Source organism: Prionailurus bengalensis, chromosome D3 (assembly GCF_016509475.1).
Source record: "Prionailurus bengalensis isolate Pbe53 chromosome D3, Fcat_Pben_1.1_paternal_pri, whole genome shotgun sequence".
NCBI classification, from domain to species: Eukaryota; Metazoa; Chordata; class Mammalia; order Carnivora; family Felidae; genus Prionailurus; species Prionailurus bengalensis.
This window is the reverse complement of record NC_057356.1, coordinates 88,462,729-88,486,295: the sequence shown is the minus strand read 5'-3', so window position 1 is coordinate 88,486,295 and position 23,567 is coordinate 88,462,729. Positions and strand designations below refer to the sequence as shown.

The following is a 23,567-nucleotide window of genomic DNA, read 5'->3' as shown; positions in this document are numbered from 1 at the left end:
GGGACGCGAGGGTCTGAGCAGCTGCGCGGTGCGGGACGCCGGGCGCGCGGGTCCCGGGCGCGGCGCGCTGCGGTGCGGGGCGCGGGGCGCGGGGCCGGCGGATCGGAGGCGCGGCGCTGCGAGGGGCGCGGGGCGTGCGGATCCCGGGCGCGGCGCGATGCACGAGGGTGCGAGGCGCGGGGCGTACCCGGAGCGGGCGCGGGCCGGCGCGGGAAAAGGGCAGGGCGGGGCGGCGCGGTTATTGGCCAGGCGCGGGGAGAAGGGCTGCGCTCCGAGTCTCCTCCCGCCAGCTCCCGCTCGTCTTCTTTAAGCAGAACAACTTCGAGGACAGCGCTGCTCGCTCATCATGGATGTCCCAGGTAACCCAACCCCGAGCCTGCCCGCCACGGTCCGCACGTTAATTGCATCCATGCATCTATTTCAATAAGGACCTTCGAGAGTCTGCCTTATGGAGAGGGAGAGAGAGAGAGAGAGAGCGAGAGCATATCGAAATCAGTTCGTAGTGGGGCTGGGGAGAGGCCACTCCTGGGGAAGCAACTTCTCTCCGGTTAGAGGGACTGTCGGAGGAGTTGTGCGGAGCTGTGGGCGGTGAGGGGCGAGGCGTCTTTGCTTTTCCTTTCCCGACTGGGAATGGAAATGACCTGTCTAGTGTCGTGGGAGAAGAGAGGCCGGGGGGAAAAGTGCAAACGCGCGCGCAAGTTAGCAGAGAGCTCCGGCGCTGCCTCCCAGGCCGGGAGGAAAGGGCCGGGAGTCTAGGAACAAAAGCCGCACCATAAAGCCAAGCTTGGGACGCTCCTCGGTGCAGTCCTTGGGTCTTGCGCGGGAGGGCGATCGGAGGGGCTTCGAGAACGAAGGACCTCGCTGCTGGCTCTGGGGACATGGGAAGTGGGTGTTTGCGTTTAGAGTCTCTCTTCTTTTTCAAATGTTTTCCTCTTAATCTTACTCACCCTAAGGAGCTTCCTTGGGATTTGTTGGGCGGAAAATGGATACGATGTTATTAACTAAGTGAACTGCTTAAGGAAAAAAAAAAAAAAAAATCTCCAGGATGGAAAAACAGAGGATGAAAGGGAAAGCAGAGACAGGAAGAGGTTTCTTGGTGTGGCTTTCAAGAAAATGCCCCTAAAATGAAGGCGATAAACCTTTAGTAGTTTTTTGTTTTTTGTTTTTCTTTTTCTTTTTTCCTTTGCCTGCATCCTAGCCCCTCTCCACCTTTGCAGAATGGGCCCGGGGGTGGCGTTGACGGCGTCTCTGAGGTCACCGACCGAGTCTGAGGGCCGAGGCCCTGCAGAACCTCGGGCCACGCACCTGACCGCACCCCCGGCGCGCGCAGCCCTGGAGCCCTCAGGGATGCCCTGCCCAGTGCGCCGGGGCGTTCCTCCGACCTGTTGTGCCAATCGGGGAGGGGGTAGCTTTGCGCGGGACTAAGAGGGTGGCCTCCAGGGAGGAGGGGGGGTTCCTTGAGGCTGCAGGCACCTGCTCCCCGCGTCCCCTCCCCTCCCCCCCCTCCCCAGCTTCATCTCCCAGTCTAAGGGTTTGGGTTCTTTGCCCTCACAGGTCCGCTGGCGCCCTTCTCCTGAGGACGACCCTGGCCTTGACCAGCAGAGCAGGGGACCCAGGCCAAAGGAGGCTTCCCCGGGCCCCGCGCAGTCCTGCGCGCCCTCCCGCGCTCCTCCGGCCGCTGCCCGCCGTCGCCCTCGCGCGCCCCCGCCCCCCCCTGCCCGGATGGCGGCGCCCGGCCGGGGCCCCCGAGGGCCGCCGCTGACCATGCCCGGGCGCCGGGGGGCGCTGCGCGAGCCGGCTGGCTGCGGCTCCTGCCTGGGGGCGGCGCTGGCCCTGCTGCTGCTGCTGCTGCCGGCCGGCTGCCCGGTGCGGGCGCAGAACGACACGGAGCCCATCGTGCTGGAGGGCAAGTGCCTGGTGGTGTGCGACTCGAGCCCGTCGGCGGACGGCGCGGTCACCTCCTCCCTGGGCATCTCCGTGCGCTCGGGCAGCGCCAAGGTGGCCTTCTCCGCCACGCGGAGCACCAACCACGAGCCGTCCGAGATGAGCAACCGCACCATGACCATCTACTTCGACCAGGTCAGCCGGCCGGCGGGGCCGCCTCGCCTCCCGCCCGGGGTGGAGAGGGCGGGGGCCCGGGCGCGTGGGCTGGGGACTTCCAGGCTCTCCCTGCCTCCCCGCCCTGCCCTTGTCCTTCCTGCCTTTTCGAGTAAGCCCTCCTTGCCATTTCCCCTTTTCAGATTGTAGCTTTTGTATCACCATCAGCTCAGTTCGCACCGGGACGACTGACGGTCCCTTAAAGCCGAGAGACCTGGAATGCATTCCCCAAAAGGAAACTGCCCATTTCACTCTCCTCTGGGGTGAGGGCTGTCGTTTGGGGTGGATGGGTTTCAGCCCCCCAGGTGGCCAACTTGAGGATTGAGCGCGTTGATAACACACCCAAAAAGAGGGTTCTCGATCAGAAACTATGTGCTTATTGCTTATTGGGGGATGGTTTGGGGACAGGATGCTTATCTTCAAAAACAAAAAAAAAGTTGGGAAGAATGTGGGGTCAACGGCAGGGATGGCTATATAAATACAAAATAAAATAGAGTGTGGTTAGAGAAATGGAATAGATAGGAAGTACGATACATGCATTGCAATGTGCAAATATACCCGGCCCGTAAATATTATATATAGTGTGGTTCTATAGATGAAGAAAAAAACAAGTAGGGATCAGTGACTTATGTTGCCCTAGGCCATTCCACTTCTCTTTCTAGGTTCAAAGCACAAGGGTCACTGAATGCTCAGACCTTGGCAATCCCTTCTCTGGGTCATCGGGCTCAGGATGGGGGGTTGTGACCTTCCTGTACTGTCCTGTGCCCTCCCGTCTTGGTTACTGTTGTTTTTCAGAAACAGATTGAAAACCTTATGGCAGTTCCCAAACTTTACCTGCTCAGTCCCTTCCTTTTGCCCCTAAAACAGAGGGCTGGGCTCACCAGCTACGCTTAATTAACTTCCTTTCTGTTAACCGATTCTCACACCCAGTAAACCTACACATACCGCTGCCTCTTTTTAGGCCAGAGTATTAATTTATGTTCATTCTTGCTAAGGATTATCTACTTGAGGTTTGGAGGTTGGGGGGGGGGGCGGGAATCGTTCTTTAATCTGTTTTTTAAATAAAATTATTTATTTTAATGATGTCCAGGTACAGTAGACAATAATGAAATGGGTATTTGCAACCTCTTTACACTATTAATGCATCCTTCTTCGTGCCTTATTATTAGTCATCTCCCGAGGTCCTACAAATAGTTTTCACAGCGTTGCTAATCCATCGTGTCATTTGGTGTGATGTCGGGCAAGACACGTTGTAGGAAGATTCTAATTTTATAGACACGCTAACTATGGCAGGACAGGTTAAACGATGTTTCCCTGGCTCCCCAGGTAGGGTGTACGGAAAACCTGCTTTTCTGGGCTCCTTGGGTGTCCTCTCATCTACAACAGGGCCCAAAAGTTACCAGTTCCCTGAATGTAAACGGATGGAAAAGAGTTGAGGTCGTTGAGGTGGAGGAAACAGCCCCAAGGGTTTGGAAGGAGAATGCTTTATTCTCTTATAAAGTGTTGTAAGGCAGACGGAGAGAGCACAGGCTTGAAGAGACAGACAGGCGTTGTGAAGTACAAGGTCTAGGACAATAGAGCCCGGAGTGTCTGCGTGAGCCTGGCAGGCAGGGGGACTGAGTGGCGCCCTGAGCTGTGTCGAAGAAGCTGGCTCCAGGCTTATTTCCCCGAGTCCTTACGGCGCTTCTCAGGGCAGCGTCCCACACGGCTGGGGGATTGCACATCTTTCATCTGTGATGAGTGTGTGAGAAATAACAGCAGAAGGTGTTCAGCTGAGACTCCTTTTCTGAACAGATGACAGGATCCCTAATCTCGGGTTTTGTTGTTGCTGGCTGTCTGTTTTAAAAGCCCGAGAGCACCGAGGGGGGCCGTTTGATGATTTTAACTGAGTTGTGCATTTGTGTGTGAGTAGGAATGGGGACAGGATCCAGACAGAGTGGCCAGATTCTGCCTTAACCATCTGAAAGGGCGCTGGGTCATTACGAGGGGTCCTCCACTCTTCAAAGTCTGCCTATGGCATTGCAACACCCTCATCCCCCCTCTTGTTTGAGAAAAGGCGGCTGCAGGGTCACGTGACCTCGTATCCTCCGGTTAATTTTGTCATTAGTCTTGCAGACTCCCTCCTGCAGTTTGAGCTCAGAGTATCCAACTGCTGCCTGCACACCGTTTGCTTCCTCAAGCCTTTCTGCATGACATCATAGCTCAGCCAAGGGAGCAAGCGCACGGCTCAGAGGAAAGTGCAGGGAATCAGCTGCAGCCAGGGTTTGCCTACCCCCGTGGGGTCTTCCACTGAGTACCCGAGATCCAGAACCTCTTGGGCGCTGCCACGGAGGGTGCCAGGGGCTGGGGACACGTGGGGACAAGAACCTCACACCGTCCATTCTCTCCTGGGCGCAGTGGAGTGGAGTTCCAAGCTTGAGCGGCTGGAGGTTATCTCATTGAATTGGCTTTGGTATTGATGACCCCATGGCCCGATTGGCCCCATTCAGTCTGGCGCGGCCCTCTATTTCTGCGAAACTGAACTTCACGTCGAAGTCCCCAGAATCCCACACACGTCTGAACAGACTCCGTTTCGCTCGTGTCCTGACCTTATCGTCTTCCGTTCCTCTCCCTCGCCCTGGCCCTCACCGCGCGAAATTTGCACGCACCTTGTCAATCCACAGGCGAGATACATTTTTAAACATCCTTGTTCATTGCGATCCATGAGGATTCTTTTCCAGCCCCTTCCCCGTGCAGGGCATTTTACCACCGGCTCCTCCCCCCGGGGGCAGCCTTGGCTCGCTGCCTGGGCGCTGGCTTGCGGCTCGGCGGCTCCTGGAGTACCTGGCGTCGGTGGGTGGTGTTGCCAGTCTGGGTGAAACAGATGCTGAGGAGGGGCTTGCCACGTTTGTGCTGTATTCCCTCTTCTCTTTCAGGTATTAGTAAATATTGGCAACCATTTCGATCTTGCCTCCAGCATATTTGTAGCACCGAGAAAAGGCATTTATAGCTTCAGCTTCCACGTGGTCAAAGTGTACAACAGACAGACCATCCAGGTGGGTAGCTTCCAAGCTGCCTGGACCCTTCCAGCGTCGGACTACTAATGCCCCGTGGCCGCAGGTCCTGGCACCCCCTCTGTGACCCCGCGCCAGCCAGGGAGCCGGCTGACCCAGGGCTCCGGGCTCAGGGCCTGCCTCGCGTTCTGGGCCAGGCCCTGGCCCGGGCCTCCCCTGGAAGAGGTGGGGCGCGGGGGAGGTGAGGACAAGTGCGGGCAGGTGGGGTCCTGCACGGTCTGCTGACCTTTACCGTCTGCCCTGCAGGTCAGTTTGATGCAGAACGGCTACCCAGTGATCTCAGCCTTTGCGGGGGACCAGGACGTCACCAGAGAAGCCGCCAGCAATGGTGTCCTGCTGCTGATGGAGAAAGAGGACACCGTGCATCTCAAACTGGAGAGGGGCAACCTCATGGGAGGCTGGAAGTACTCCACATTCTCGGGCTTCTTGGTTTTCCCTCTATGAACACAGAGCCCCCAGACGGTGGGGAAGTTGCGATCTGGACCCAGGCGTCTGCCCTTCCGAACACCCTGAACTTGCCAGAACAGGACCACTTGGTTCCAACCTCCTTCAGACTGTTGAGGTAGAAGAATGATTTCCTTCTAAATCTCCAGTATTTTCTTTGCATATCGGCCACTCCTCGGGAACCTGGCTTCTAATTAGTTTTAGACGACGAGGTCTTAAGGAGAAACGAATTTATCGATTTGAGCAATTTGTACCTGTGATCGTAAAGTCAATACTGGATTTTATTGTCGGGGCCGTTGACTTCTCTTCCTTTTGTTTGTACCTTGTATTGTTGCCCCACGCAAGGAGTGCCGTCGATCTCCAGGATGGATTGCAGGTCGCAGGCGGGACTCAGAGCAAGAGCCCCACGAATCACCACCGGCCGGATAGTCCTTGAAATGTGTTCTTTGTGTGTCTGTTCCGCCTTAAGGAAAAGAACGGCTTCGCTTTCATTCTGTATTTGCCCCCGGGTGGACGGGAGGCCTCGGGAGGGGGAAGGGGACATTGTGAATCTGTCAAGAAGCGCTTTATCCGGAGAAGCAAATTTTGCACGATGGGACTGCGACTTTTGCTTTGTATTGTTTACGTGTGTGGGGGGGTTTTTTTGGTTGTCGCTGTTCTTTTTTTTTTTTTCTGGAAAAGCTTTGCTTTCTTTCCACACTCAGCTCTCCCTCCTTACCCTTACTTCTATTTTTCGTCCTGGGATGGGGGAGAGAAACGTATGTCGATTTCTTGAATGAGACCAAACAAACAAAACAGAAATATACCTGTGTATTTTGTTGTGGATGAGACCGCACCAAACAGAAGGTACCCGTATCTCAGAGTCCAAGTAGCAGACAGACAATTCTGCTTCTTTCAAAGAGATTCTCTCAGATGCACCTTTAGAACTAACCAGCTGGATTGTTGGGTTTTTTTTTTCTTTCTCTCTCTCTCTCTTTTTTTTTTTTTTTTTTTTTTTTTTAACGCTCTGGAATACTTTAACAACTTGATGTTCCTGGGTGGCCTGAATCACATAAGAGAAGCATGGGAGCGTAATGACCGAGTGTTCTAAACACACGCTTCCTTGGCCCAGCGTGCTTCGGTCTTCCCAGCTGCCTGTCTTCATCTGTCTGTGTCCACCCCTCCGTGAGTGTATCCGGATCAGGTGTTTCAAAGCCAGCAGGACGGGCTACTCCCCTCCAGGATCCTCCTCTGATTCGCCAAGGAAAGAGGCGTGTTGACACTCTCTGGGAGCACCTGGCGAGAAGCCACCTGGAAGTCACAGCGGTTACAGGTATTGGCGGAGGCACCCTGGGAGCAGTTTTGCAAAGCCTTCCTGTTTGGGCACCTTGTACAACAATAGTGTTAAGACGCGGCTGGGAGATGATGGGTGCAGGGTTCATAGGCCAAGGAAATGTTGCTAATCCCAAAGCAATCCAAGAAGAGACCTCACAGCGGACGTTAATTTGTCTTTTGTGTAACACTGTAACCAAAATATTGATGATAAAAAGTCATAATTTAAGATGCAGAATAAATGGGTTTGATGTCTGGCTTGCTCTAACGCCTTCCAATTGTCTCTCGACTCCTAAAATGTATGCAAGCGAAGGCCAAGGATGAAGGACTTGGGGAAGGGAAAATGCGCACCGTACCTCTTGAAAACACACACTCCAATGCACACTCCCATGTGGAGATCTAGCCGTGGGTCTAGATGGAGACTGCACACTGAAATACATTTCTATTTATACATATGTATTTGTCACCCAGGAAGGTTTTTGGGAGAGATATTATGGGAACCAGACAGCTAATGCTTTATGGGCAGGCAGTCTGCTTTTATCACATAGAATTCTTGATGTGGTACAAGGTCCAATCCAGTATTGTAGTCAGAGGGCATGGGTCTAAAAGAAACGGACATTTCAATATGGCATCAGTTGTTTCTAAGATCGGTATGAACATGGGGAAACATTGGCTTCCATTTTCAAACAATAAATGCAGTGAGGATTAGAGAAATGAAAAAAGTATACTTTGATGAAGGCTCTACGTTTTCCTGGTCTTAGATGGACAACATAATAGGATACTCAATAATCTAATTAATTTGAATTGAAATGCTATCACATTTTGTTAGGAAAAAAAAAAAAATCAAGAAACATCAACCAAACATCATTTTGGGTATTTTGGCTCTGTGATTAGGAGACACACGTCTAAGTACGGGCATTGTTTATTAATGCTGATAACACCAACAGCTCGATGCTAGCGAATATTTTTCATCTGTGTCTTACTGCCTTTGGTGAGTTAGTCCTCTGGTCCCTCATTTTTTCAACCTTCTGTTCAGTGTTCAGTTTCAAACAAGCAGCAAACTTCATTAGCAGATCATATCACCCTTCGGAGATTGAAAAATATATGAGTACTTGTTATTTTTATTGCTTACTAAAATGTAACGCATATATTTGTTTGTATTTACAGCTTTACTACATACAGGTTGTTATTTGGTTATGCTGTCTAATAAATAAGTTATTGAATCGATCAAGCTAAAAAGACGTATATTTCAGGAGTTTGTTTTATATGAGGAAAACAGCTTCATCCTGTTGATTCCACTCCTGTCATTTATTTATTTATTTACTTACTTATTTATTTCTGTTTTGAGCTGGATGCCAAACACTGCATTAGGGAGAAGCCATGACAGTCGTGCTGCCGAAGTCATTTGTCACCCGCAGTCACAGCTGTGCGGGTTGTTTGGCTAAGGATCTTTGATGGAGGTGAAGTTCCTGTGTGTGGTCCATAAAAATCTACATCATCAGAGGAAAATTTGAAATGTGTTTTCCTTTAATTGGGGAGGAAAGAGTGACATCTGGAATACACACCATCTGATCCGTGCTTCCCTGGCTCTGGGCCTCAGTTTCCCCATCTATGGAGCCAGTTCAGGAACCCCCACACCTCCTGCCCAACTCACGAGGCTATCGTGAGATCACAGGGACACTCTGTGAGATCTACAGGACACCGTGGTGACCAGAGGCATTATGTGGCAGGGAGGGTGTTTCCAGAAAGTGAGATTTTTTTCCAATATGCTATTTATTAAAAGTGTTTAAAATGAACATCCGACAGGAGGACACTTTTATGTGAAAGTAAGTTTCCATATTCCCCACGAGCTTGTTAAAATGGTAGCACTCCAGAAGTTTAATTTGATTTTTAAGAATGATGATAATATGACTATGTCAAAATCTATGCATTTTCATACTAACTCAATTCTGAATTATGTTCTTGCACTGCCCTATGTGGCTCAAGCCCACCTTTCTGCTCCAGCATGCGATATCCACATTTTACAAAAATATAAAACTGATATTTTTAACACGAGTAAAAATTGAGTTATCAACATTTTTGGCATTATAATAGCGAGTGGGTCTAGCTGACAAATGTTAATCGTACTAAAGTGTAAATGCCTTTAAAACGATACTATTTTTTAACTTAAAATCTATTCTAATTTGAAATATGACCCTGATTCAAGTCTACATCCTGAGAAACTGTATTTACTATCTATAATTCCTGAACCCTTTTTGCACCTTAATATTTTTTTATTTATGTACTCATGCATAATGAAATTATTTACATTTTAAAAGTTTGTGATTACTAGGACTTCTTCGAGCAAAGGTCATAAAAGTCCATCAAATATTGGCAGGAAAACTCATGGAATCCTATAGAGATTACATATTTACTTGTTTGGGAAAAAAAATGTTGTAATTTTTTTTTTTTTTTTGGGAAATCTAGTTATATATATCAAGCATCAGAAGAGTTAAAAAAGATACATAAAAGCAAACCAAAACCTTTCCCGAATCCCTAATTTTATTTGTATTAATTGGTATCGTCACATACGCAGTAACATGTATATCATTTGCCCATAAATACATGAACAAATACATCTGATTTTTATCAGTGAATGAAATAAAATGCGTAGATTGGTCACGTTCCCCTGGAATCTGGAACTAGGTGAGGGGACACCTTGATGAATTCCTTTATACAAGCAAAACAAAAGCACGGGCTGCTTCAGCATGTCTCATACGGAGCAAAAGGAGCAGAAAATAAGCTGTCAATTTGTGTGGTGGTTTTGTAATCTTTTATAAGGAAATGAATATTGCAATAAGATAATGTCAGCGTGAATAAGTAGTTAGTGCTTACATTCCTATAGCATAGGAAGTATATAATAATCTAATGCACATGAATGAGAAGCTGTTACATTACATTGAAGGTGGTGTAAATAAAAGTTAGAACTCACAGAAGCAGGTGACATAGAATTATTCTAAAGGTTCGTCCGCGCACTCGGTAGAAACACTTGTAAAAAATGTAAAACTAGATTAACCATAGCACTACAGTGAGTTTTTCCGTTTTCCGTTGTCTACATAGGAATTTACTTGTCAAGGGGACTCACACTTTGCTACTAAAATAGGACATTGCAAATACATTTAACATGTAAGATCAAAGCCTATAAGTTCTCATAAGACTCTTAAAATTAATTTTCTTGGCATTTAAAGAGCATGCACACCAAAGAGAGTGGAGAAAGGTAAGCTACAGTTTCCATTTTGGTTTTATCATTTTGCATTTTTTGTGCTCAGAATTTTTTTTTTTAAAGAAAACACTGTGAAGATGTTAACTGCTAATGGCCACGTACACTAATCACGTACGTTTATGTATTTGCCTAGCCTTTTAAGACATAATTTTTTTGCGGGGAGGTTTACTGCCTTTGAAGATGGAGACCTACAATTCATTCACCTTTAGATATTTTAAATGTCTATTTGTTACCTAGCTCTCCATGATGTGATTGGTCAGTCCAGTCCTCACCCTCCCTTCAAAAATAGAAGAAACATCTTTTCAAAATTCCTTTAAATTAGATCCAATGAATATCAAGTTTAAAAAAAAAATACGTGTTTGTGTAATAATATTACACCAAAACATGAATTCTAAGTAAGTGAGCTTGCTTTCCATTCCCAAACCCAGTAGGGTAACTTGAAATTTGTGAGGGCAAAAGCCGTGTGGTTTTACCTCCCACAGATAATAGGAGCTCTGTTTTGTCCTCCTAAGTGGATTTTGCTGTGGATTTCCATCACCAGAATCACTTAAGTGTCTATAGCCTCATAAATCATCATCTTCAGCAACTCGCCCACATACACTCACTGTGTAGTGTAAATGAGCTCCTTGACAACTTAATTTGGAAAAGAAATCTTCATTCCCTCTTCTTAATGCCTCCAGCAGGAACCCCCGGGGTTAGGACGCTGCTTTGCACGGGAGCCATCCTAACACAATGGAACCTACTTAGTAATGAGCCACCACCAGCTTTGCAACCTGACTGGCTATGCCTTAACTTTTATTATTGCCCCCTCGTATTTTTCAGGAGTGCTAATTTCTCGTGTGGAATTTGTTCCAGGTGGCAAAAACAAAAACAAAAACAAACCCTGCCCGAGATGGAAAATGTGGAGAATGTTGGCAATGCACTGGGGATGTGGGACTCCTGAGTATTTTGCTTAAGTCTGTTTGCTCTTAATTTTTCGTCTTAAAATGCTTCCCTAAATTTCTTATGCTCTTTAAAGACCAGTAGGATATGGAGCATCCTCCCATCTCCTTGACTTTGTACTATCTATGAGCTTTTATTGTGACTCTGGGTACTTTGCTATGGAACTGACTTAAGAATAATATTTTAAATATAACCAAATTAACCAGAAAAATTGGCAAAGATTCCTTACTACTGAAATTCCTCATTTGCAATGTTTTTTGACGTGGTTTGTTTTTACAATGTTTTGCATGGATCATAAAGATTCCTAACAGCTTTCAAATTAACATTAAAATAAATATAAATATTGAATTAAAATCAATATTTATCTTTGAATTGCTAACATATCTTTTTTTTTTTTTTTGCAATCATGTAACTGTTAGGTCATAAGTGGTATACTTTTAGAGAGACGTCTATCACTGAAAAACAAATATGGGACATGAAAATGTGATACTATCATTTTTTTTCATATTCCCAAGCACCATGTAGGTATACTGTAGCATAGTTTTGTTCTGGAACTATAAATTTTCAGTGGAAAAAGCAGTTATGTCATTTATTAAAAAAATCCATTCTTTTGTGGTCAAGGTGTAGATGTTTCCTTTTCATTCCATAACATTTACATATTGCTCCTTAGGGGCTGGATAGCGTGCTTAGGGATGATGATAGAAAAATAAAGACACACATTGTGTGTGCCAAGAGCTTGCAGTCCTTGCTAAATATATAGCCTGGAGGATATCCAGGGTAAACTCATGGTGAGGGGTAGGCTGGGGTGAGTTTAGGAGGAACCTTAGAAATTTGAATGCGTGTTTACTAAAGTGAAAAACATTTTTCACACATGAAGAGGAGAATGCTATTTGGGTGTTGACATTGAATACACTGAACATCCATTAATCTTCCGACCAAAAGGCTCCCTGTGACCTCTCCTCCCACGCTGAATGTGGTTGGGTATTTGGCAGACATATGGCACACTAGGGCTCATGAGCCAACCTTGAATGTACTAAAGTGGAATGGGACAGATATGGGGAATTTCCATTGTTTTAACACATGAAGGTTAAGATATAATAGCCCTTTTTTTACAGTTTTATTTCTGTTTGCCTTGTGTGGTGAGTTGCTGGAGAAGACAGAAGGCATGCTAGAATTAGTCAAACCCTTAGAAGATGGATCTAAATCAAGATACAAGTAAGGCATGATGTGAAGTCCATCACAAACAGAGCTGGATGGAGGACCTTATCTAGCATTTTGGCGTATTTTACAAGCTATTAACCCAACGAATACATTGGGACATTACTCAATGTCTACCTTAAGACACAAAAAATAAACGTGAAATCAAATTGCACTGGTAGAAAACATGAATTATGTGTGTTTTATTAGCTAATCACAAATATATGTGTGTTTGTGAGTGTGCGAACATTGAATATAAACGAATAGGTGTAGCCACAACTTACCTCTGTCAAAATGCTTCCCATGTGCCTCCAGCTCTGCCAGCACTGAACCCTTGCTATCAGGGAAGAGGGAGGTGATATGGACTTTGCTTTGTACATGGACTTACTTCTACTAACTCACCTCAACTCTTGGGTCTGTTTCATATTTTATTTCTTGTATTCAATCGTAGGCATCTATTTCTCCAGAAGGTAGAAATTACATCTGGTCTCCCTGACAGACAGAGATTGAGAACTGTTGAGAATAATTAAGCCATCTGGTGCTATAAACCCAACAGAAAGCTATGATCAGTGGATCATGGTCTAATCTAGTCTTCATCCATTGCATCTGAATTACCTTGGCACAAAGGAGTGACAAGGGGCTGGATTTTCGGCGAAGATTGTCACATCTCCCCAGTCATTTAGCAGTCAAAAGGCATGCGTGCATCAGACTGTGATAATTAGGGAAGAAGTATGCTCCCCTAAGGCCTATTACTTTTGATACTTAATTTTCCCTTTTTTTGTTTTAATGTCTCAACAGTGACTGTCATGAAACATTGACTTGCGACTCTTACCAATTCCTGACTATGTTCACTAGAAGAAATTCTTTTACTAAAATACATTTTCTTTTTATCTCGATGAAAAACTGAAATGAACATAAATTTATTTTGTGATATTTTTTGTTCCCAGAATTGTAGAAACATTTGTTTCAGGAAAAACTCCCCAATAGATGGTGCTGCTGCTGTGATTTAAACCGCTGAATAATTAGTATGCAAAAGAGCTCCAGAGAGAGGCCTCTGGGAATTCCCTTACATCAAGTTATAGAAAGACAAAAACGCGGCTTCGGTTTTGCTGAACGCAAATTGACGTAATTGTATAATTTGAAAACTAGAAGGATTTTTTGATCTTTTGAGGTCAAGAAATTACTTTTTATCTCCATTGTTCATGTCACAAGTCTCTTTGAAACAGAACCACCAACGAAATTGCGTGTTGCCAAAAAGTGTACTGAATGGCCTTCCAAGTTTCTATACGCCCCGTAATGCTTCAAGGATCTATCAGTTAAAGTCCTAATGTGAATATGAGAGTAGAAAGGAAAAAGAGAGTGCTTCCTTCATATTTATGGGGAAAAATTGCAGATGCGGGAGTCATCCTGGCAGAATGATGCCATCACTGCTGTTAATGAGAAACCATAACACATCAACCCTTTGCACAGGTCACGCACTGTGTCTAGCATTTTATAGTTACCTTTCCATTGAATCATTATGAGAATTGTACAAAGTAGGCGCTATCATTATCACCATTTTCTAGATGGTGGCGAATGCGGTTTGAAGCGATTCGATGATGTGGTCAAGATCTCACAGCAAATGAGTCACAGAGGTCGGAATCTGACTACGGGCTTTCTGACTTCAGAACCTATTCTCTCATCTATTGTATTTTACCGTATCTCAGCTGGAGAGCTAAAGTAAGAAAAAGATTTTCTTGAAGAAGATCTCTGTATGTGCGATGATTAATCAAAACTGTTTGCATCCTAGTTATTTCAGGAAAACTCATTGTTTAAAAAACGGGACAGCTTATCTTTCTATTCTGCAAACATAAAAACTGTTTTTACTCACAGGTGGAATTTAAGAAATAAAAGAAATGAACACATGGGAAGGGGGGAATAGAAGAGAGGGAAACAAACCACAAGAGACTCTTAAGGATAGAGAACAAATTGGGGGTTGCTGGAGGGTGGTGGTGGGGGGTTAGATGGGTGTTGGGTACTAAGGAGAGCACTTGGGATGAGGACTGGGTGTTTTATGTAAGTGATGAGTCACCGAACTCTACTCCTGAAACCAATATTGCAGTGTGTATTAACTAACCGATATTTAAATTAAACCACCAGGACAGGGGCGCCTGGGTGGCGCAGTCGGTTAAGCGTCCGACTTCAGCCAGGTCACGATCTCGCGGTCCGGGAGTTCGAGCCCCGCGTCGGGCTCTGGGCTGATGGCTCGGAACCTGGAGCCTGTTTCCAATTCTGTGTCTCCCTCTCTCTCTGCCCCTCCCCCGTTCATGCTCTGTCTCTCTCTGTCCCCAAAATAAATAAAAAACGTTGAAAAAAAATTAAAAAAAAACAAAAACCACCAGGACAACAAACTGCTTGATTGTAATCATAAGAGAAAAATTACAAGAGCTGCTGTGAATTTACTGACCCTCTTGTACCAGAAACACCACAGTCTGAGCTGTCACTATTTTCATGCAGAAATTGATACTTGAAACGTTTCTTTCCCTTGAGTTCCGCCCCGAAACTTTTTGCAAAGATGGAACTGAAAATACACAAACATATAAATATAAATAGCTCTTTTTCTCAACAATATTGTATATTTTCTAAAGGACACAGGTCACTCTCTAGATTTCTAGAGTAAAACCTGAGAAATCAAGGACATAAGGTAAATAAGCTAGGCTTGAATTGAGCATCTTGTCTTAAAGCTGTCCGTGAAGCTTGAAGCTTAACCTCTGGCTAGAGAAATCTCTTAGAACATGGAGTCAGGGAGTGTTTAAGAGATTAGATCTCTTGCCCTGAAAGCATAATTAGCTTTAAAGTTAGTTTTTAAAAATAAAGTTTTTATTTTTATTTTATTAAAAAACTAATTGAACAAAATTAAAGTCGATTTTGGAAATAGCAAATGTCACTTGGTTGGATTGAGTGGTTTTGCTATATTCTAATCAGAGGAAAATACATTTTAGGAGTCACATAGTAAGAAGGCAATACAAAATATGTCACCAGATGTGTTTCTGAGAATGTTACTTTATTTTTTGGTGCCTCTCATTTTATCTTTTATATTGTTATATATTAGATATAAATATAAAATATTTATATAAAGTGCTTTTTTACATATATCTTTTTATACCATATAAAATATTAGAAGTGCCACATTTCCATTCAAAAAGGTAAGGCAAAATGGACCTTTCACAAGTTGCTATTTGTTTACAATAAGGGGCTTAGTCTTGGAGAGTAACGAAGTGGTTTGTTTGAAGAGGTGAGTACCTTCTGTGTACCAGTATTCGTGGGGTTCCTTGCTGGGCTCTCCCACCAGAGAGACAACCTCAGACAGACCCTCCATTTCTTAATACAACTGAAAATAAGGTAGATTAGCTAAAAGTATAACAATTACATACAGGGATGTTTTACTTTCCAGCGTGATAAGGTATTAAAAAAATAAAATCGCAGATGAACATAAAATAAACATAGATTTCGATAATGTAAGGTTTTCGAATCGAAGATATTGGTAACTCTCTATGGATGACTTGGGATGGGTCAGTGCCCCTTAAATATCATGAAGTTCAGCTTGTTGGCCTGCAAGACAGTTAATGCTACTTCATAATCGTACCGCTGAAGAATGGGCAGCTGGGGTTTACTGATGGCATTTTGGCATCACGGAATTGATCCCGCCAACCCTGGTGCTTTTTCCTGTAGTTAGAAAACAAGGTAAGGATTCCTCTAATGTGACACGTCTCGCCAGGCTTCGGCCACAGAAGGTGATGAGCCAGCACTGCTGCCTTCCTGCCCCTCTGGTAGGTTGTGGCATTTTCCATCCTGCATGTTTTGAGAAAGTGCATCACCTTCAGTGCACCAGCCTTTACACTGAGAACATACATTTGGGAATTAAAAGCACTCTCATGTATTAGACAGAAATGTCAGGGCACTGATGCTGCTGATTATGATATGGAGATTTAAATGCATATGTGAAGAAGATAGGTGGATAGATAGACGATAGATAGATAGATAGATAGATAGATAATAGATGAATAGATAGACAATAGATAGATGGTGGGTGACAACAGATGATAGATAGAAAAATAGCTAATAGATAGATGATAGGTAGATAGATGGATGATAGATACACAGATGATGGATAGATAGATGATAGATGATAGAAAGATAGATAGATAACAGATGGATAATAGGTAGATAAGTGATAGATGATAGATAGATAGATAGATAGATGATGGAGATCAAGCATGGCGGTAAAACGAATAAAAACCCCATGTATTTAACTTTCTTTAGGTTTTTGCTTTTGTGATCCTTGCCTGACATGGATGTGCCGTAACAAAGAGTTATCAGAATAATAACTCCAGATGATGTCTAGCTTTGTTTAGTGTTGTCACATGTCTGCCTGAAAATCTGTTTGGAAATTTATAACCTTAGAGTTAAGTGGTAGGTAACAGTTAATAATTTCTAAGTAAGAGAGTCCACTGAAACAATTATTAAGACTACACTTAAGTTTTTATAGGCTGGGCTTCATATTTTCATACAGTATAGAGAAGCTAAATATATGTGAATCTGTTAATAAACATGTTCTTTTTGTCACATTGAAAAAATATACTCTAAGGAAGAATATACTTATAAAAATTGTGACATGTGTGTTCATAAAATTTAGCAGTCTGTTGCAATTCACAACTGTTTATTTCCTAGTTTTCTCTGTAAGAAAGTAGAGGTTACTAATGGCTAAAAACTACAATCAATATGTGAAAATAAAACTACTAGTAACAATCAGGGTGAAGGGAAACATTGTATGCAAAGTATGCACGTTTATAGGGTGTGTTTTTGTTTTGGGAAAAGAGTAATTTTGTTCTAAAGTAAAGGTGAAAATAAAGGACAAAAACGAATGTATAAGAGAGTTACGGGCAGGGGGGCCTGGGTGGCTCAGTCAGTTGAGCATCTGACTCTTGATTTCAGCTCTGATCATGAACCCAGGGTTGTGGGATTGAGCCCCGAATCAGGCTCCATGCTGATAGTGTGGAGCCTGCTTGGGATATGCTCCCTCTCCCTTTGCCCTTCTCCCCCAAGCTCTCTCTTTCTCTCTCTCTCAAAAATAAAAATAAATAAATAAATAAATAAATAAATAAATAAATAAAATTTAAAAAACTAAAAAATTAGAATATTTAAAAAAATAGGAAAAAAAAGAGAAAGTTACAGGCAGTTTGGGAAAAAGGAATCTTGAAAACGGAATCTTGTCCTGTGAGATCAAACCTGGATAAGATTAGGTGGTTTTATTTGTAAGTTGTTTTCTTATTTTTTTTTTAAGAGTTTCAGTATTAATAGTACACAAATGCAAAACCAGAATTTGTTTTTTTTCTCTGTTATAGCAACAAAGTATTCTTTGATTATTGGTCTTCTCTCAAGAAGGGATTGTAAAAGTTTATAGTTTTTGCTGTTTGTTTATTTGTTTATTTATTGCCTTTGTAAGTAACCTACCTAGAAAACAAAGATTCTTGTCTTACCAGAACAACTTCCTGTGCTTTGTATTGACTTTATTACGTTCTTCAATACTTAAGAAAACTGAATATTCCTACCTTTATACCAAATTAAGCTTTTGTCTTTTTTTGCTTTTTTTGAAATCTTATTACGTTCTATGTTTACTTTTGAATTATTGTATTGTTACTTTGGTTAAATAGGTAGGTAACTATATTTTTAGACCCAGGGTCTTACTTATTCAAGAGTTCAAACCTTTTGACATTTTTGATATTTTGCCTTCCAAAGTCAAATTCTAAATTGTGAAATCTTTTGTAATCTCAAACCGACTTTGAGATTTATCGGAGGGCCCCTGGAAAATCTCAAAGGACTTGTCTTTTCATCCTGCAAAAAGAGTAATTAAATTTACTTGGTGTGTTCAATTGTATGAAAATTATTTTCAAAAAGGAAGAGATGCTTAACCTTCCCCATAGGTTCTATATAGATGGGTGAATGTAAATAATATAAATATTTCAGAAACTATATGAAGTTCTTAGACATTTGCCAAGGCCTCTGCTGTTCATGACATGTCCTGGTATAATGTTATCAGTCCTACTTCTGGCTATTATTTAAAAACATTATATGCCACAGAAATAACCAAATTTCTAACAACTCAGGAAATATCAGATACTGGTGAGGATGTGGTGGGAATGCAAACTTGTGCAGCCGCTCTGGAAAACAGTGTGGAGCTTCCTCAAAAACAGAATTAAAAACAGAATTATCCTATGATCCAGCAATAGCACTGCTAGGAATTTATTCAAAAGATACAGGAGTGCTGGTTCATAGGGGCACATTTACCCAAATGTTTATAGCAATGTTACCAACAATAGCCAAATTATGGAAAGAGCCTACATGTCCATCCACTGATGAATGGATAAAGAAGATGTGGTTTATATATACAATAGAATACTACTTGGCAATGAGAAAGAATAAAATCTTGCCATTTGCAACAATGTGGATGGAACTGGAGGGTATTATGCTAAGTGAAATAAGTCAATCAGAGAAAGACAGACATCATGTGTTTTCACTCCTGTGGAATTTGAGAAACTTAACAGAAGACCATGGGGGAAGGAAAGGAAAAAAAAATAGTTACAGACAGAGAGAGAGGCAAACCACAAGAGACTCTTAAATACACAGAATAAACTGAGGGTTGATGGGGGGGGGCGCAAGGGGACAGGGGAAATCGGTGATGGGCATTGAAAAGGTCACTTGTTGGGGCGCCTGGGTGGCGCAGTCGGTTAAGCGTCCGACTTCAGCCAGGTCACGATCTCGCGGTCCGTGAGTTCGAGCCCCGCGTCAGGCTCTGGGCTGATGGCTGGGAGCCTGGAGCCTGCTTCTGATTCTGTGTCTCCCTCTCTCTCTGCCCCTTCTCCGTTCATGCTCTGTCTCTCTCTGTCCCAAAAATAAATAAACGTTGAAAAAAAAAATTAAAAAGAAAAGGTCACTTGTTGGGATGAGCACTGGGTGTCGTATATAAGTGATGAATCACAGGAATCTACTCCCAAAGCCAAGAGCACACTGTATACACTGTATGTTACCTAACTTGACAATAAATTATACATATAAAAAAATAAAAAAATAAACATTAAAAATAAAATAAAAAAATAAAGCAAAAAAAAAAAACCAAAAAAAGAAACAAAGAACCAAATTTCTTTGTCAAATGAATTCTCACCAGATCTTTAACCACAGTCATTTAAAGTCTTTTGACATCCACAGATAGGTTTTATTTCACTCTTATTCTTTTTCAAAAGTTTTTGCAATCAGTTGCAGACCAGAATGCTTCGTCTTCAATAAAAAGGGGTTGTCTCAGAGACCCATAGAGAAAATGATGACAGATACCCCGGAATACAGACTCCCTGTGACTTTGTTTAAATATATTTCAGACCATCCCACTGGACTGAGTGAGGATTTCTAGTGCTCTCGTGGAGAAGCTGACAAGTTCATAAAACTGCTAATCCAAGATCAAGCAGAACAAGACCTAATTACACGGGACTGAATTAACTGATGAAGAATGATAATATTTTTTTACAGCCTTTGTGCGGAGCAGTGCTGATTCTTTTATGCTCTGTTTTCTGGATATGAGGAACCCCTTTTGCTTTTCTCTTAAGCTATCTATAACTAGTAACAATGTAGCAGATTATACTTTTGTAAAGAGAAACCAGTCATTTACCTTTTTCTCCCTGCTTGATCCCTCTAGGATTTACAAACTCTTATTGAATGTTCTAATTTTCATGCCAATATAATTATTTGCAGAAATCCAATAGGAATCTGTTCTCTTTATAACAGGACATAATTAAAAAACGAAAGGTTGTATAACCAAGACTTTGGCCTATCATATTTGAGAAGGATGTGCATATGACCACAAAGTTTAATGGAACTAAGGCTGACTTTATGGAGCCAATGATTACAAAGCCCTTCTGGAAAAAACAGCCTGGTACCTGACTGACGGGGTTCCTAACCTTACAGTGAGGAAGGAAATTTACTTCCTGGCAGGCCCGGGAATCTGAGGATATCTGGGGGACCTCAAAAACAGAGGAATTCTCCCAAATCACCTGATGGTGAGTTCTTGGCTTGTCTTTGTAGCCAAGAGAGGCGATCTTTCATGAGAAGTTCCAGCAAAGCAAACTTAAAAAGCCCTGTGTGGTCAATTACCATGCTTGCTGCACTTGTGCAAACATCAGGCCCACTCTAATGACAGCAGATGCCCGTGTGTAAACTTTGGTAATCTTTGATTAAAAACGGGGGAGGCCGCAGAGGGCGGAAACTGGGCTTGGTGACAGATCCAGGTAGGCTTAGGACGTGGGTAACTAGCAACATAATGGGACATAGGATAGGATTAGGGAAATCAGGGATGTGGCATGATGTATATCTTGGTAAAATCTATTCTTAGTGAGAATCTTTTACACTTGAGATATTGTGAAGCTCTGATTTTGAAACAGAGGCATCTCTGTTTCAGTGTAACTTTCGGGCAGTTAGGGATGAAACACTTTAGCCCCACTTTCCTCCATGAGGCATCCTAAATGAACAAATTCTACCTGTCAAGACCGGTTCATTTTAAATTAATATGTATGGTTGGGGGTTTTGTTATTTTGCATCTAACTGCACGGGAGTTTAGGTCCAAAACGTGGAACGGAATCTGCCACGATGACAATTTAATATTCCTTGTCAAGTCAAATTTGATGCTTGAGCCACTGACTCATGGTGCTGGTTGTGAGTCCCAATCCTGGCACTAGGGAACTATAAAATATCATGAGCTAGAATTCCAGAAAACCAGTCACCTATCCGGGAGATATGAGGAACGCAGTTGACTTGCGGTATTAAAATGCTTTTTCAATCTTAACTGCTGTAACGATGCCTACAGTTTTGCTTCATATTGGTTCAGTTCTGAAACGGCTTCAGACTCTACCTAAAACACGTTAACGTCAAAACAAAACGTTAACTATTAGCGGGTTTGTTTCATCGGCCTCTATGTTATAACTCTGTCCCTCAGAGGCTAATCAATATCACTAGTGTAAATGACTAGCATTTATTAAAACCTTGCCAGGTCCCAGACACCATTGTAAGCATTCAACTAGGATTATGTCTTGTCATGAACCCCCTTCTATCACTTTCTCCAGTCCATTTCAGAGAAAGCCGAAGTAGAGGGGTTAGTCAACTTGATCATGATGGTTATGTATGCTGGCCATCCTAGCCAAGGTCTGAGCCCAGACTGACTGACTCAGGATCCATATGATTGTAGACTATGGCATCATCCCGTGTTGGGAGCTGGCCTTGGAAAAATTCACTAAGGGCTGAAAACTCCTTTCTCTAATTGATTATTGTGGCCAGATGCCTATCTTGCAAAAGTTTTGCTTTTCACTCCATAAATCAATTATTCACCACATTTGTAAGTTAAATGGATCTGAGGTTAAAATTTATTTATGAATTTAATATTTTTTGGCCAAGTATACAATGCCAAATTAAATCCCAGCACTGAAGTGCTTAACTTGATGGCTTAATGTATTTGCCAGCCAGACTCAAATGGATCACTTATTTTTTTTTATCTTTATTTATTTTTGAGAAAGAGAGAGAGAGAGAGAGAGAGAGAGCAGGGGAAGAACAGAGAGAGAGGGAGACACAGAATCTGAAGCAGGCTCCAGGCTCCTAGCTGTCAGCGCAGAGCCTGATGCGGGGCTCGAACCCATGAACCATGGGATCATGACTTGAGCGGAAGTCAGACACTTCACCAACTGAGCCACCCAGGTTCCCAGTACATCACTTATTTATGTATTAGGGTTAGGTGCTGGGGTTAGATGATGACATAAACAGTCCCGATGCATGGGGCGTGCGGTCTGGGGGGATTTTGCTAAGAAGATATCTAACTACCACTCTGTACAACAGGTGTTGGGACACTGAGAGGCATAGGGCTCCCAGAGCAGAGACACATTAGAGAAACAATCATCCTATCCATAGGGGAGCCTTCCTAGGGAAGTGATGTTTACCTCCTAGGAAGGTTGAGAGGGGTAGGTAAGGTATAATCAGCACAGTCTCCCTGAGGAGGAGAGCTGGAGCAGACATAGGAAGGTAGAGAAAACGCCCATGAGACATGAAAAAGAATCTGGAATTTAGCTTAAAGGCAAATTCTTTACAGTTTTAAGAATTATTTTCTTTTAATGTTGATTTAAGAAAGAGGCAGAGAATCTCAAACGGGCTCCGTGCTGTCAGCACAGAGACCAATGTGGGGCTCGATCTCATGGTTTGGTTTATGAAATCCTGACCTTGGCCCAGGTGAAGAGTTGGACGCTCAACCGACTGAGCCACACAGGTGCCCCAAGAATTAAAGTGCTAAGATCAAATCTAAATCACTCTGATGAGGCTGTTACAACACGAATATAGGAACGCATAGTTTGGAGAAGCTGAATTATGTAATGTTGACATTTTACATTCTGCTTTCACACCTTCCTCCATCGTCCCTTGTAAAAATGCATGTACTGTCCCAGCTGAACACGGATTAGTCGTGAAGTCACAGAAGACATGCCCAGTAACCACTCGTTTGGTCCCAGCCTGTCACAATTTATCCCTTGCAGCGTATGTAATTTTCAAAGAAAACCTAGTAGTAGTATGAAAAAAGGCAACTTTAGTCTGATTTCCAGGATAACTTGGAGGCCAATGCATAAGCCATGTTGTACCTAAACAAATGCATGTGCTATATTTGGGTGGCTATAGTTTGCTTTATATGTTTGATTAGTCATTCGTTTCTTTAAAACTTGTAGAGTATTTAGATATTTCCCATTTTTTATTAAACCATAATGTACACAGAGGAAAACCCAGCTTTGTAAGTTACGGTTCTGAGAGTTCTGATACCGCTGTGGAGTCTAGCTATCACCATAGTCAAGGCACAGAGCAGTGTCATCACTCTCGATAACTCCAACCTACCTGTCATAGTCAGCCTTCCCTTCCACGCCCAATCTCTAGAACCCACTGATCTATGCAGCTTTAGAGTTCTGCCGTGAGCCCTCGGTGTTATATGGAGGTGATGAATCACTCACTTCTACTCCTGAAACCATTATTACACTATATGTTGATTAACTTGGATTTAACTAAAATTAAAAGAAAATAAAATAAAGTACATTTTTGTGTCTATAAGTGTTCATTTCTTCTCACTGCTGACCAGTACTCTCTTTTTCAACAATTACCGATATTGCCACCATAAACATCCAAGTGCAGGTTTTATTTAAAGCCGGGTTTTCTTT

General features: G+C 43.2%; 1 protein-coding gene and 1 long non-coding RNA gene across 2 annotated transcripts; one reads left to right on the top strand and one right to left on the bottom strand.

The window, feature by feature from the left end:
• Window positions 1-234: 234 nt before the first annotated feature.
• Window positions 235-8,132, top strand: CBLN2 (cerebellin 2 precursor). The gene is made up of 4 exons (XM_043559075.1): window positions 235-359; window positions 1,555-2,079; window positions 5,013-5,132; window positions 5,397-8,132. Exons 1-4 carry the CDS (start codon window positions 351-353, stop codon window positions 5,592-5,594), a joined length of 852 nt encoding a protein of 283 aa, XP_043415010.1. The 5' UTR covers window positions 235-350; the 3' UTR covers window positions 5,595-8,132.
• LOC122470862 lies at window positions 7,810-8,345 on the bottom strand. Its single transcript, XR_006294020.1, has 2 exons — window positions 8,234-8,345; window positions 7,810-7,989 (listed from the first exon to the last, which is right to left on the bottom strand). It is a non-coding gene; the product is annotated as an uncharacterized LOC122470862 (long non-coding RNA).
• Between the last annotated feature and the right edge of the window lie 15,222 nt (window positions 8,346-23,567).

Coding starts and splice junctions, on each gene's coding strand:
- CBLN2 (XM_043559075.1), top strand. Junction 2,080..5,012: donor TGACCATCTACTTCGACCAG/GTCAGCCGGCCG, acceptor CTTCTCTTTCAG/GTATTAGTAAATATTGGCAA. Junction 5,133..5,396: donor ACAACAGACAGACCATCCAG/GTGGGTAGCTTC, acceptor TCTGCCCTGCAG/GTCAGTTTGATGCAGAACGG.